Genomic DNA, 16217 nt, shown 5'->3' on the forward strand with positions numbered 1-16217 from the left:
TTGCCCTCAATTGTTAAGTTTTTTGTGCTATCTTAGCTTTAAATCTTGCATGACAATGAAACTGTACACACTGTGTGTGCTTGGTTGTAAACCACATTTCTGAAATGAAGAAATCTGGGCTAATTGCACTGTTGGCTATAAGCTTACAGCAAAGAGCTGTTTGTTTACCTAATTAAGCCTTTTAACAGTTCTAAATGATGATTTTCTGTATGCTGTCTCTACAGATAGGCTTCAGTACTCCCAGAACACTCAGCTGTACAGATTTCAAGCAGACAGACCTGTCACTCACTGCTTTACCAGTGCATCTGTGAAGTGGGGAAGGGATGGGAGGATCTCACTGGGTTTCTTGCTTTGCTTCCTGTGGTCCTCACAGCACCAAACAGCCCCTGCACAGAGCAGTCCCTCTGGCTGAACACCATGTTGAGAGGAACTCCACCTGCACTGATGGAATGAGGACATCAGGTACATTTACTTTAGTCTCTGCTTTGGTGCCAGCTCAGGATGGAACAGAAGATTTGGCTTCTTAAAGTAAAATAACTTTTATTAAAAGACAGATTCAGGGGACAAAGGAAAAGGAAGATGAAGCTTTTGAGTAAATAATTTCAAGTATAGACATCTGTCACTGTCTGTGAAACTTGCTGTTAATTTCAGCAAGTGCAACTACTTACGAGAGACTGAGCTAAAAGCAAAAGTACAAAACAGAAAATCACCTTTATCCTGGCCCAAACCAGGACACCATCTTACACTGTCATCTATGCAAGCTTCCTCCAGAAATGCAACACTACTTTATGCAGTCAAAATGTAAGTATTAAATAGATAAACAATAACTGCATTGTTTGTAACTCTGTGGAATGACTTCTCCTTGGGTTAATATTTAGTCACTATTAAAACATCTGTGAAAACCAAGTCCAAATTAGCTTTTATATTTCCATACTGCAGCACAAGATACACAAATAGCAATGTAGCAATATTTTATTGACCACAAACATAATACTTTCAGCAACTAAAATGCATGATGATGATTCACAGGAGCAAAGTGAAAATAAAGCACAACTGAAAAATAACTTCACATTTTTTCCATTTTATCCTTAAAGTAAGCAATAAATACAATGCCATAGCTTCTATTAATCTTATTTACATAGTACAATACTTGAATGTTGCCTGGTTTCCAGCCCAAATGTTTCATAGCATGAAAAGGAGTGCAGGTTGCAGCATTTCTACAGACAAATATTCTAGTAGATAATCACAATGAAAACCAAACAACAACAACAAAACAACTGAGGGGACCCTGCAATGGAGCATTTTATTGATTGAAGACAGTAGCATTAAAAACAGACATTCCCTCTCCCAGACTGCTGACTAACATGCTGGTATTACAGATACCAAATATAAGACAAGTATTCCTGTAGCCTGTGTAGATTGATATAATAACTCTTCACTAAATAAAAAAAAAAACAAAACCAAAAAACCAACAACTAATCAAAAAAAAAAACCAAAAAAAAAAAACCCAACCCAACCTAATAATAAGAGAGAACTGTTTGCATGTTCAAAGGAATCTCACAGCCTCACCAGTATGGAGGTTGCTTCCATCCCAGAAAATTCAGATAAAGCCTACAACATTCTGTAAAGTAGGAACTGAGAAATCAGAATAAGGATTTGATTTTAAGGTATAGTAACAGAAAAGCATTTTTAGAAGCAGACCCTTCTCTTGGTTGCGTACGAACTGAAAAAAGTGAGGTAGGAAGAAAAAACAAGAAATTGATATTTTCCAATGCAAAAAAGGATACATCTTTGTTAACCTCACCAGGAGGGGGGAAAAGTAGCTCTCCTGTGCCATGGAAACCTCCACAGTCACAAATATTTTCTTGCCATTCAACCAGAAATGAAGACAAACATATGTCTAGAAGCATGCATCAATGTCCACCTAGAAGCAATATGATTTCTGTGGAAAAAAACCCACAATTTTCCCTCCTAAATTACTGTTGCATGTTTCCCTATCAGAGGACAGGGATCAACTAGCAGCTAGTATTTTGCATTAAATGATAAATTTTTTAGGCTATTAAATCTGAACTGTAGCTGAGAAGGAAGCTTAATTCAAAATGTAACACTGCATCACACGCTAAGCCATCACATTTGTTTTAATTACAGCAACCCACCAGGTACCATTGAAAGAGTTGTCTGATAATATGCCACGAAGGACTTCAATGCACTTTCAACTGGACAGACGTATGCCTTGGCTTTGATTCTCAGCTGATAGCCCTTGATTCTGAAAATGGAACTTGGGACAGAGCTGTACCAGACGATGATCTGGTCCCCCAGATGTACAGCTGCTCTATACCAGAGCAGGGATTTTCTGCACCACTAATATTTTCCAAGTAAGACTACACAGATCTGCAAATTGAGTTGTAAGTAAGTAGTAACCTCTAATTGTGTAGCAGATACCATTACAAGACAGGAGACTGTGGCATCTGACTGCCAGATCTCACACTATTCTAAAGTGCAGAATCCAACTGATAATCCAATCCTTCCCATCAATCAACCAGGCAGCCTTGCAGAAAAACAGAAATCTCAATTTGTGCATCCTAGCTGAGATTCCATATTATGAAACTAAGTCAGTAATAAAAGACTTCATAAATTCAAACTCCAGACATAAGACTTGTAAAATAAAACCTACTGAAAGGTGCAAATGGCACAAACTTACAGCATTCTTGTAACGTCTTCCTTCTAAATACAAAGCAGTTTGAGCCTTATGAAGTCACAAACCAAACCTGTCACTGTGACAGCAAATCACCTAGGTGCTAAAGAAGCTTGCAGAAAGGATACTGACAAAAATGTTTCAATTTTAAAACAAGTTGTTCATATATAAAATTAAATATTTAAAACTTAAGTGGTCTCAGAAAGAACTGTCTGTCATTTTTTCGGCTGGCTTATATGCATGAGCTACACATTAGTTAGCATATAGCTTATGAACTCTAGCATCTACTTTTCTCCTACCTTGTTGTTTTTGTATCCCCCACTTGGAGTGGACTTACTTGCAAATTAAATCACTAAAATCTTTTTCTACTTTTGTGATTTCTAGTAAGACTTCTCTAGATTCACTTCATATCACTCCCTCATTCTTAAGTGTTTTTGCCATTTCACTTAAGAAAACATTCTTTAAAGCATAAGGATTTACAAAAACACAGATTTCTATAAAGATACATTTACTCAAGGCCTTCCTGACAACCTCCTAATTTTCACTGAGATCTTTATTCACCAGCAGAACCAAAGAAACAACTTACAAAATACTATTCTAGGCTAAATAACCGAGAGATTCAGAATCAAGCTCTCCAAAATAATATTAAAATAATAATTAATCCATAATGTTTTAAACCTTCATAAGTCAAATTTTATATTGGCTTTTCCAAATAAAACCAATTACTAACATTAATTTGATAAATCTGAATCTCATACACTGCCCTTAAAGGTAGGATATCAGTTGCACTATGTTCAGTATTCCATGCTTTTCTCAGAAAAAAGAGACACAAAATTAATCAAAACTTTACCCCAGAAATGAAGGAATTAATTTTCATGCTAGGGAAATACTTAGAAATAAAACAAAACAACAGGACTACAGCAAATTATGCACATGATGTTTTCCCAGTTGAACAAATTCCTTAAGCAGACAGTGAAGTTCCATCACCTTCAGGTATGTATGTAGTGTCTGGAAGAAATTGTCATTACTGTTCATGAGGAATGCTACTTTTCTTTCTGGAAAAAAGGCCTCAATGATCTTGTCAGTGTTAAAGCCACTAAGACACTTCCACAAACTTGAGAGGGAGACGCTCCTGTATATGTAAAAATAGTTCAAATAAAACTGCTCAAAGCTTGCTGTAAAATATTACCTTGAGTACAGAAGGCAGCAGAGTCTCAGTCGTGCATGGCTTGATTTAAAATAGCAGAAAAAAACCAACTGGCCTCACCAAACCTGAACCATCAATACCTTTGAGTCTGCTATCTCAGACTGCCCTTGGGTTTTTTGTGACAGTCAAATGCTGGACACAAAATTAACCTGGACAATCTATTGTTATTATTGCACCTATTCTAACCACTTTCCTTGGTTGTGTTTTAGGTTGAATTAAGACAATACAGTATGGTATTTACACTCTAAGGTTCAATAGACAAATGAAGTGGCTTCAACAGAACACAGGCTTATACAAGCTTCCAAGAGAATAAGAAATCCTTCATTGATTCCCTTTGTACAAAAAATTGCCAACTTTGTCTACACAGTAGAAACTGAAGAGGCAAAGTTTGTATCCTTATATAAATGCCCATACATATATAGATATATATGTACAGCTGTCCATACTATATAGATACACAGAAACACAAACATATGTATATATGCATATATATATATATATATATACATACATATGAAAAATGTGTTGATCTAGTTGGCATCGTTCAGGAGAAAGACACATCCCAAGTTAGGTAAAATCTTCTGGCCATGAAGTCATTAAATCAGACTTGGAGTTCAGGAGCTCCAAGGGTCAGCACAGCAGCAGCTGAGCCTTTGGCAGTCAGCCGTACAGCTTTTCAGTCTTTAAAACAACAGTCTCCATGTCATGGTAGCCCTTCCCATTTAAATGTTCACTGGTGCAGTCGTGGCTGTAGCTGTAGCCTTGCACATCGCTGATGGAGGAGACGGTGTAGGACGCCGTGCGTGTAGCATCGGAGTGGCTGAAGCTGTGCTCAAACTGGATTTTGTACTGATTCCAGTGTCTTCTTAAAACAGCCTGGACCTGTCCCAGGAAACAAAACGAAATGCAGATGAAACACTTGGAAGGATACCACTGGACTTCATTCTTTGATGAATGAGTGCCATAATCAATGTGTCGAAGCAAATCAGGCAGTGAGGCTCAGTAATCCTGGAGAAGGGGGTAACCTACGTGTCGTTTGTCACAAGAGATGTTCTGAAAGATTTACAGTTCTAACAGGCATTATTATTCAGCAAACTCCGTGTGAAATAATTACAACTTCAGTGTACTAGCTGCTCAGGAAAACCACAGAGTACAGGGGGAGCAGCAGCAACACAAGTTTATGCTTTCTCCCCTGTGAACTGAAGTGGGAACAGGTCAGATTTACAGCTGAAAAAGGGCATTTCCATTCACCCTTATGTTCAAAAGGCCACATGCTCAGAAGATAAATTCTTATACTCCCACCAAACCATAATTTTACGTTTGCCACATCTCTAGTACAACAAAACCTTTCTTAATTTCTGACCGTACCATAATTAAATGAATAAAAGGACAATTTCCCAAACTCTTTATTTCTACTGGGGTTAAAAATAAAGCTGACAAAATAGGCTGAAGGTCCCAGCTTGTTTACATGACTCCTCTGAACGGATGTGATGTTTACTGTAGCCTTCCTCTTCTACAACGTGGTGAAACACCTGCACATATTGGAGTGATGAAGTGTCACATTCATGAAATTCACATGAAATTAGTTTTTCTGTGAAGATGCCAAGTTAGGAGCACTAACAATGGTAATCACTGTTGTGGCTGCTTTTTCAAGAGATTCTAGTTTCATGTTTAAAAAAATTGCCCACAGATCATGAATCTTTAATTTCCTCTTCAGCCAAACTTTGTATACAAAGTGGTTTTGTGTGGCAAGGCACTGACTTTAAATACATGGAGGGAAGGACACATGTACCCAGCAGCACACTCCAAAGCATCATCCTCATTCACAGCCATGACCTTCCTTTCACTTTGTTACACACAAAAGAACTAAGCAGTGAGTTAAATGTTAATATTGTTGTAAATATTTTTAGGATTTTCCATACGTCTTCAGGGTTTCTTTTGTGTTTGCTTTGTATTTCCCTAACACAATGGCTTCTTTGGTCTAATTTTACTCTGGCTTTAATTATGAAAAATAAAAATAAATAAAAGAAAAGGGATGTAATTTTTAGATTTCCTCCAGCCTGGTACCAGAATCCTCTATTTAAAGGAGAACTTCGTATTTTTAAAAAATCGTTACAAAGAAAATGTATAAGGGTGAGGGAAGAAGCATCAACTGAGTGATATAAGCAATTGATATTTAAAGGCACAAGAGATGCCCCTTTATTGTTCATAAAACTGCTCCAATCTACTCCAAACACCTAAACACAAACCTACAAACACTGAAAAGCATCAAGTGTCTTAATATCTCCAAGCATCCAGTCTTACTGTGCTTCGTATCAAAATCCTGTATTTCTTCTGAGTCTAAAATGAGAGTTATCATTTCATCTTGGGAAGGTTGTTTTTTTTTTTTAATTGATTAATTAATTTGCATTGCACAGAAATTTATAGTCTCAAATTGTCACACTGGTTGAATCCATGTCCTGTAGCCCCTCATAAAGACAGAAGTAGAGGCATATTCAAAATTCCACCTTTTCTGAGAAGGAAGCTTGGAATTTATTGCTAAACCACATCACTCAATCTCTGCATATTACTAAACTATGTTTTATTTATTCTGCTTCCCAGGGTCAATTACCTCAATAAGATTAGTGCTTTATTATAGACCCCTGCTCAGAAGCCTGCATATACAGCAATTTTCACCTCAGACAAGACAGAGAATAGGCAGGAGAAAAACAACAGCCACTGCCACTAAGTGGGTTAACCAAGACTCCAGTAGTCTACTGACAGAGCTGGGAAATCAATTAGAATTGCCAAGCACCAAAAAAAGCCTTTCACTCAGGTCCTCTCCCACCGTTCCTCCTGGCTGCTTCAATAACACCTCTTTGTTCATCTTCTTTTCAATTGTTACTAATGTTTGTAAACCAGGCCTAAAGGATGTCAGTATTCCTGCAAGATAAAGGCCTTTGGGCTATTTCTAGGGCAAACCCAGTCTGTTCAGCTTGCTCTCTTGGGCCAGTGACAGATTGCTATCAGTTGAGGTTCCTGTACAAGCAAACACCATTTGTGGCTCAGTGCGTTTCTACTTAAGCCATGTGTTTCTGCCCTTCTTGCCAAAGCCTCTCTATTACTGCTGAATCACCTCTGTCCTGCTCTGTTCTTGCAGAGTGTGACATCCTTGAGTCCTGTGTCCAGTTCTGGGCCCCCCAGTTCAGGAAGGATATCGAGGTCCTGGAGCAGGTCCAAAGGAGGGCAACCAGGCTGGTGAAGGGACTCGAGCACAGACCCTATGAGGAGAGAGCTGGGGGTGTTGAGGCTGGAGAAGAGGAGGCTCAGGGGAGACCTCATCGCTGTCTACAACTACCTGAAAGGAGGTTGGAGCCAGGTGGACGTTGGTCTCTTTTGCCAGACGACTTTCAACAAGACAAGAGGGCAGGGTCTCAAGTTGTGCCAGGGGAAATTTAGGTTGGAGATGAGAAAGAATTTCTTTCTGGAGAGGGTGATCAGGCATTGGAATGGGCTGCCCAGGGAAGTAGTGGATTCTCCGTGTCTGGAGATCTTTCCAAAGAGCCTGGATGTGGCACTCAGTGCCATGGTCTAGCAACCACAACGGTGGTTCAAGGGTTGGACTCGATGATCTCTGAGGTCCCTTCCAACCCAGCCTATTCTATGATTCTATGATTCTATGATCCTTTCATTAGTTATTTCTGTCTCTGAGTCTTCTCTAAACTGTCCAATTAATCACTTATACAAGAAGATGGAAAAAATCAATACAACAACTGATTTTCACCAGTGGTTATACTCTGCTGAACGAATCGCATGTCTGCCCGTGAAGTGAAAACAGAAATTCAGCACTTTTTTACAAGACAGGATATTTAGCAATGCATTTAATGATGAGAATTAATGGAACCAATATAATTGTATTTTCAGTCATTAATAGAGATGCCAGTTCCAGCTGGAAGGTCCTGGCTTTCTCACCTTATTAGTTATTAAGAGCTCTTTTCTGATCAAGTTCCATGAAAGGCTCCTTCCTATCAGCTCTTTAAAATACCAAGCTTGATGGTCAACACAGAACAAAATAAACAGCTCAGTAGCCAACAAAGGGGAAAAAATCCACAATGAAACCTTGTCTATTAATAAAGGGGCTCTATAATCCTGCAGACCTGAGAGCATCATCTGTTCTGCAACATTTCTATAGACCAGTGAAAGGAAAAGGGAAACAACACAACACAAATTAGCTCCTTGACAAAAAAAACCAAACCAAACATTGAGGTTCCCATTGAGGGGGAAATAGACCTTGAAATTCCATGGAAGTTTCATTGCAATTCAGTCAGCTTTGGTCTGAGGAACAGAAGGAATCAATCCTGGTAATTAGCCAAATATTTACCTGTAAGTAAATATTACTGGCCAATAACATAATATAAGCACACTGCTACATTTTTTTTAACATCTGAGAAAATAAACTAAGGATTTGGTCACATAAAAACATCTGGTTAGTTCCACGCAACTGCTTACAGCCATATACTGCAACTGCACTACATGGAGAACAAACAAACACGTAGGAACAAGAGCAGGTCTACAACTGTTCCTCTGTCAAAAGTGTTGGAAAAGCACTAGTTATATTTTTGGTAGTGGTTTTGTTCATTTGTTAAAATCACTTTCATTTCTGAAATGAAAGAAAAACATATAAAATAGGAAAAATGTTATAAATATATTAAAAACTGTTACTCTACCTCTCCGTTGAAGAAGCAGAAAATTGTAGCCACCAGTAGACCCTGTAAAACAAATATAAAAAGACTCTGCTTTACTTCACATGTGCATGGATTTTTTTCAGGTTTTAGATAATTAGAGGTTCCAGATAAAATTCAGATATAGATACCAAAGAAAACAGGGTACAAATCAAAACTTAGTGAATTATTTCTAAGGATGCCTCACTTAAAAATTATTGGGCCAGCTGTCTATCTACCACGATGTTTCTTCCCTTTAAGACATGAAAATTTAGCCTAATGAGAAAGTCCAAGTAGTTTAAAAAAATATTCCATTAAAGTCTTTAAAAACCAAAACAACATGATACTTTCCCCCTTATCTACTTCGCATTCCAACTGCTATCTAGCTCAAGTGAAGAAAACCTGATGAAAGCTTCCTACCTGGTAGTGCATAAGGATGTGCATCACATAGTCGTACACCTCCTCTGCGATCCGGCCTTCGGGTCGCCACGGGAAGAGGACAAATTCAATGCCCAGCAGTGGCACAAGAATCAGGGTGGCTCTCACTGCTTTCATGTACAGGTTGGATTCTGCCTTGTGGGTGTCTTTCAGCTTGGTTATGAGAACACGAACAATATTTAGCAGGAAGAAAAGATTCACCTGTCAGAAAAGAAACCGACACTGAAGATTGTCTGATCAACAATCCCACACATCATTTTGTGGTACTAAATCTACAGGGGGTGGTTGGAAGGTCAAGGGAGGTTCTCCTCCCTCTCTGCTCTGCCCTGATGAGGCCACACCTGGAATATTGTGTCCAGTTCTGGGCCCTTCAGTTCCAGAAGGACAGGGAACTGCTTGAAAGAGTTCAGCACAGCACCACAAAGATGATGAAGGGAGTGGAACATCTCCCTTATGAGGAAAGGCTGAGGGAGCTGGGTCTCTGCAGCTTGGAGAAAAGGAGACTGAGGGGTGACCTCATTGATGTTTATAAATATATAAAGGATGAGTGTTAGGACGATGGAGCCAGGCTCTGCTCAGCAATGACAAATGACAGGACTTGGGGTAATGGGTGCAAGATGGAGCATAGGAGCTTCTGCATAGATATAAGAAAACTTTTCCACTGTGAGAGAGGCAGAACCCTGGCACAGGCTACCCAGCGAGATTGTGGAGTCTCCTTCTCTGGAGACATCCAAAACCCACCTGGATGTGTTCCTGTGTGACCTACACTGGGTGGTCCTGCCTTGGCAGAGGGGTTGGACTCAATGATATCTCAAGGTCCCTACTAAACCCTAACATTCTGTGATTCTGTAAGTCTAGACAACTTAAGAAAATTAATACTACATGGAGAGCATCATGTTTGTTCAATAAAAATTAGATAAAAATCTTTGAGAACACCTTTAAGTAAACAGAGTTTGGCTCTAATATCCACATCCATTCATCTAACTTACTAAGTAACACCCATCCAGGTAACTGTTGGTCTGCCAGTGTTACAAATCCAGGCACCTTTCTCTCTGTTGTCAAAATAAGAGTATACAAGGAAAGGAAAATGCTGTTCAAAAGGAACTGTACACTGTATATCGCTGCAGGCAAACAGCAGATTTAAGGTTCTCAGAGTGGCCAATGGTGATTTTTGAACTGCAAATGGGGCAAGCACTGAGATGATGCTCTACATAAATCTCATGCATTGCTGAACATGATTATTTCCAGAGCTATTAAGGCTTTTCTGGTTAACAGTGGTGTGCATCATGCAGCTCAATCAGATTTGAGAAAAAAAAAGTCCCACACTGAAATCACAGCTATGCAGACTGCATCTTTCAACACAGGAGCGCTCATTGTAAGCAGCTACAGAACTAAGACAGACACACAAGTATTTCTCTGTGTATACACTGATACTTAACAGCCTCTGGATGTCAGTAACCGAAGCAACAGCAAATTCAGGGATAACTGCACCCTATTTTCATCTATTGTGCAATAGCAGCAGGCCATTGGAGAAACTAGAGCTAGGAGAAACCTTCAGAGCTCAGGCAGTCCCACCACCCTCACCACCTTGACCAAGCAAGGATTCTTAGGGGACCCACTCTGGAATGGAGAGCCCTAGAGCCTGCTCCTCTTATCTTTTCTTCCAGATAGTTGTCTGTCCTTGCCAACAACTATCTAGAGACACAAGCAGGGGGCAGGGGAAGAAGCCAGCACAGACAGACAACTCCCATCGGAAAAGAGCAGGAACTGCTGGTCCAGGGGGACTTGCTGCAAGTGCAAAAGGGGAAGCCATTTGAGACCATGTGTGTCACCATGTCCTCCACAACCCTGGCAGAATTCTTTCATGTCAGTTAAGCTTTTCAGGATAAACAGCTGTGTATTGTTATAGCAACAAGGCTCCTGATAGATAGGTGGTGTTATTTATATTCTACTTACATGCTATTTAAATCATTTTAACAGGAAATTGTTTTACATAGGAAACTACTGCATGAATTTCTCCTGGAAGTCTCCTTTAAGCTTTGTTTAAGCAACCAAGGTCTTCTGATTCTTTCCCAAGGGATTTATTTGGATTTTTATGCAGCCCATGATCCTCATCCAACTTCCTATGGTACACATAGACAATAAGTCTTTCCTCCTCCTAAATTTAATCTACTTAAATCTACCAGTTCAACACGTCGCAACCATGAACTATTCAGCCCTCTTGTGTTTCAGTAGCATAACCAGTTCCTGCAATGCTCTCCTTGAATGCTCACTGATGATGAGACTTGCAGCATCCAGTGTAAAACACCACTCAGCAAACTATTTATTTACAACATGCCAAAACGCACAGAATTTTTCTAATTGTTCCACTTACCCACCAAAACCAAAAAAACACAAAAGTGAGCATGCAAAGAGCTTGAAAATAGGCATTAGGGTAAGCAGAAAAGATGAAAGAGGCAAAGCAGAGGCCAGAGAAGAGGGGTGTGAGTGTCATTAAAAGGATGCAACACCTATTTTGGGTGTGTATCTCTTCTGTTACAGGGAAGAGTGACCAGAATTGTTAATTAATGTGATGAAAACTGGTCTTGTCGTTAACAACACAGTGAGTAGATTTTTACATTTAAGCAAAAGTAGGCCAGTGGAACTACTTGCACACATGTTATGAACAAATTGACTCTGATGGTTCAGAAAGCCTCAGAGGAGGCCTCTTGTGCTAGCTGCAGCATGAGCACAGATTAAATACTGTCAGCTCCACAGTGACCTGAAAAGTGAACGGAGCAAATGATTGGGAAAAAAATGGAAACAAAGGCAGAGAAGGTAATCCTAGATAAAAAAAAAATATGTCAGTGACTATACTGGGAACTTAGTAGGATTTAGGTTTTGCCTTAAGAGTGGCTGTGAACTTAGCTGAGCTTATAAATCAGTAGGTGCTGCAGTTCTTGAATTGGAACCTCCTCAGGTCCCTGATATTTCTACTTGTCTCCATGTCCAGCTTGTGCTAAGTAGCATGGTAATCCTTATGAGCATGCAGATTTAAATTCTGTTTAAATTCCACTTCAGGATGATATAAACAGCAATTCCCAGCTCAAGAAACTCAGATATTCTAGATGCTAACTGGGTGCCATTGCTTGGCTTTTTTTTAGTTATGAAGCTTTGGACCTTAGCTGAAGGCCTTAATGAACTTCCTGGTACACGTGCACTTTGTAAGCTTACTACTTCTGCTAAAAGAATTCGCATCTATAAAAGGCTGTCAGACTCAGACACCAGTACATAACATTATTCTAGGTCAAAATCAGCATCCCTGTAATATTATTTCTCTAAATAATGGCATAAATAAATACAAATCTACCCTGTCAGTGGCACCAATCCAAACTCAATCACTCGTGCACTGGCATATCTGAAATCAGTACTGCTTTCAGTGAAGTTCAAGCCCATAGCTTTACCTCTCTCCTACGTTTTAATTAATATGTGTCTAGTATGACAAATAACATTACCCTCTACTGTTCCATTCCCACACTATTTTTTTTAACTGTGGTTGCTCTAGGCAAGCTTTTTGTCAGCTAAAGACAATTCCAACCAAAATGCAGCCTATGTCTGCTCCCATTTCCAGTTTCTTTGGCAGGGACCTGACCACAGTCCCTAATAACAGGGACTGTAAAAGCAGAATTATTGGTATTTCATGTAGCTGTAGGACTTTCAGTGATGTACAAGAGTTAAGTTCCCATTGGCTTTTCCCAGTTCTCCCTGGCACCCACTTGACAGTCCTCTCCATGTGCTCTGAGATCTTCTTCCTGCAACTAGAAACTGTGTCTTCTCCCTTGTTATCTAATTTGCAGTTTAATATTGTTGCTTAAATCTCTACTAAAGCAGGTCATGGTTAGTAAAGTGTGAAAATTGTATCTGGCAAGCAAGCTGCTTAAGCAAATGAGGGTTCTGTTCACAAAGCCTGAACACACACATTTTATCTTCTGCCTTTATCCCCAGCTTGTCTCTTCTGAATTGACATATTACTTCTTTTTTCTTTTTTCATTAAAGAAAGGAAAGCAACTCTTGTAAGGTATTTTCACATCACAGGAAACACGTGCTTGTGTTTAGTCTTTGCTATTTCTTTTCTTTTTCTTTTTTTCTTTTTTTTCCGATTTTCAAATAAATGTACAGATTGTATGGAATGCAAGAAACGTGCAAGAAACACCTTCAGTTAGCTCATGAAAAATTTAGAAATATCAAAGATATACATATTTGTAAATTGCAGATAAAGTTCTGCCCAAACCAAGCTCAGGAGGCAATTATTATTGATCAAAGCACATTCTTAGTGTTGCCTTAAGTGGAGAGAAGCCTTGACACTTTGGAACTGACCCAATACACTTGAAATGAGGAGGAATCATTGCTTTCAGTGTGACTTCATGGAGAAAATGATCTTCCATCCTAAGATGAGGTCTTAATGGAAGGTGGTACACCCTCCTAAGTTTTATGTGGGTTTTTTTTGCTGTTGTTATTTAAGTTAGCTCTGACTACTACAAATTATACTTCAGCTTTAAAGAGCTTTACCTAAGTGAAGAGACACCTGGACATTTCATCTTAGAAGAGACACCCAGACAAAGAAAGTTAACAGCTCACAAGGTAATGCAGAATAGCACACAGTTTTTGGGTGAAACACAGCACCATAGAAACAAGCTGATCCTACACCTTTCTGTGAAAACAGGATTTCACCTTCTGTATAAATTATAGAAATAAAAATCAAAAGGCTGATTTAGAACTAATTTTAAGTTCCCAGATTAGAACACTAGTTAAGGTGTCTTGGCATGAACAAAAATGGCAGACTTGATTAACAGGACATGGGATTATGAATAATAATTCACATTCCAGAGGTCACAGATATCAATAATTTCATGGGGCTTACCTCTGGCTTCCCATGAAGAGGACCTCAAGTGTTTCAGTGTATCAACAACCCTCAAAATATAAGTTCACCAGCTATTTGCACTGTGAATGAAAATGAGCATCACAAGAACCACAGGATTTATGCAATGGTTCTGAGGCAGAGTTCTCTGTGCACAGAATGCCCTCTGCAAATACCCATTAACAATTTAACAGAAAAAGAAGTTCACCTGGATCAGAAACTTAAATTATATCCAAAAAAGTGAATGTTTTCATTCTTAATTATTTCCTTGCATGAACTGAAAAGCCATAAGAAAAGTCAGCAGACAAGTATTCAATAACTTAGCTATTGCTGTAATAGAAGAGATGAATATAGGGCACAACACAGGCAGCAACTAATTCAGGTCACACATAGCATGCCTTACACTGCACCATTCTCTGCATTATGCATTCACAGATATTAATTATGTAGGTAGATATGTCAGTAGGTATATAGTCCTATTTTCCTTTATTATTCACCTAGTTCTGTTTAGCAATAACCTCCTGACTGAATTTCATAATCTAAAATCAGTCCTAGAGTGACTGCAGTAGAACACTGATTTTTATAGGGCAGAATCTTGAGTTACTTGCCTTGATTTTAATGTCTTCAATGGCAGTTTGGTGTAATAGAGCTGATATTACCGTGGGGTGTAAGAGAACACTGTGCTCTAAGAGTCCAAGAGGACTTAGGAGCTGCAGTACCCCGGTGGCCAAAGCACACATTGCAGGGGCAGCCACAGGCACTTGCAGAACTGTTTTCACTGGTTCTTTCCCCAGGGTCTGCTCTAGTTTCAAGCCATCCCGTGTTCCCACCCACAGGCCTGGCATTCAAAAACCTCTTTGTGAACTGCAGGGAGGTCCCATCTGGCCACATCAGCACAGCAACACAATGGCAATGACAAATGACAGAGACAAATGGCCTAGGCAGCAAGAAAGCATTCTCAGCTAACAGAAAGATTTGGATGCAGCCCTCCAGTACATGTTTAGTTCTTGTTTGTCACTGCAGTTTAAGTGAGGTGATAATCAACACTGCAAAACCTGAGTTTCTCAAAGGACCAGAAGTACAGCTCGTTAATAAGGCCACGACTGGTATACCTTGTGTGTCTAAGCCACCCACTGCGTTGAGAGTCCTGTGGATGACAGTGACCTCTAAATAGTAGCTTCAGGCTTTTACCAACTGTATTAGTCCATGAAGAAAAGCCAGAAAACAAATAAGAAAAACAAATTATTATCTGAAAAAGGCCTACCAATAGAGCAGCACAAATAGGGCCGTGGATGATGTACAGCAGATGAGTATCAGAGCTGATCCAACAACTAGAGAAAAAAACAGGAAAACACATTTTGCATTTCATCTGTCGTATTCCCTTTTTTCCCCCCCTTAAAGAAAATATAACAATTTTGCAAAGCAAGTTGAGGTGCTACTTACTTGTCATTGTAATACAAACTTCTAGCAACAGCATGTATGCAGGCAGGGATCAGTGGAAAACCTGTGAAGAACAAATTTTTTTCATATATATAAACCTGGCTCATAACTAAGTAATCTTGCATCTCTTGCAGGGATCTTCTCCATTTTCACCTCATTCAAACCATATAGCTGCAGAGCAAATACAGTAACAGGGATCAGTTATATTTATATTTTACCAGATTTCTTTCTGAGGGATGCATGAAACCTCTTTACCACTGTCTTGCCAGGAAATGCATACCAACACACCAAAAGAAAAGACAAACAAAAATATAACTTTTCAGAATGCAACAATCAATCCTCACTAACACAGATGTTTTTCAAATGAAATCTGCAATAATGCTAAAGAGGTATTATTAAAAAGGTAACTGTATGTATGATCATAGCTTTAACAGTATGATTAATGATGTTGATTATATCCTCACTGATACCTGCTGGGTATTCAAGGAAACAAGGTCATCTGCCAAATAAATCTAGAGAAATCAGGCCAAATTAAAAAACTATAAGCTAGTTTTGTGGGGTCCTTGAGACCCTGGTGGTACCTAATTTACAGAAACTGCTGAGCACCTCAGACCTGTTATCCACATCTCAGCTGTGTCTGTGGTGGGACAGGTACTGACCCAGGTACCATGGCATGCTGTAGCTGAATGTGCCACTACACTGCAGCTGAGGAGAAAGCCCTTGCTTGCACTTCGTTAATATTCTGTTGTGCATTATCAGAAATGAGCAGGCTTGGCTTGTTAGTTTTGATACTGATATCACTGGAGATCTTCAGCTACAGCTATTCTGTATTTTCTTAGT

At 39.3% G+C, this 16217-nt stretch overlaps 1 protein-coding gene across 3 annotated transcripts in view; it reads right to left on the reverse strand.

Moving 5' to 3' along the window:
* Positions 1-745: 745 nt before the first annotated feature.
* The window catches only part of CALCRL (calcitonin receptor like receptor), a 69515-nt gene continuing 54043 nt past the window's right edge, over positions 746-16217 (reverse strand). The window contains exons 9-13 of one of the 3 annotated variants that reach the window (XM_030454503.1): positions 15381-15441; positions 15202-15268; positions 9023-9241; positions 8609-8650; positions 746-4784 (exon numbers count right to left, since the gene is read on the reverse strand). In XM_030454503.1, the coding sequence (XP_030310363.1) occupies positions 4563-4784; positions 8609-8650; positions 9023-9241; positions 15202-15268; positions 15381-15441 (611 nt within the window). In that variant the 3' untranslated portion in view covers positions 746-4562. The remainder of the gene's footprint in view (positions 4785-8608; positions 8651-9022; positions 9242-15201; positions 15269-15380; positions 15442-16217) is intronic. The other 2 variants (XM_008496939.2, XM_030454504.1) reach the window with 2 other exon arrangements.

The sequence above is a fragment of the Calypte anna genome, chromosome 7, assembly GCF_003957555.1.
Source record: "Calypte anna isolate BGI_N300 chromosome 7, bCalAnn1_v1.p, whole genome shotgun sequence".
Classification (NCBI taxonomy): Eukaryota; Metazoa; Chordata; class Aves; order Apodiformes; family Trochilidae; genus Calypte; species Calypte anna.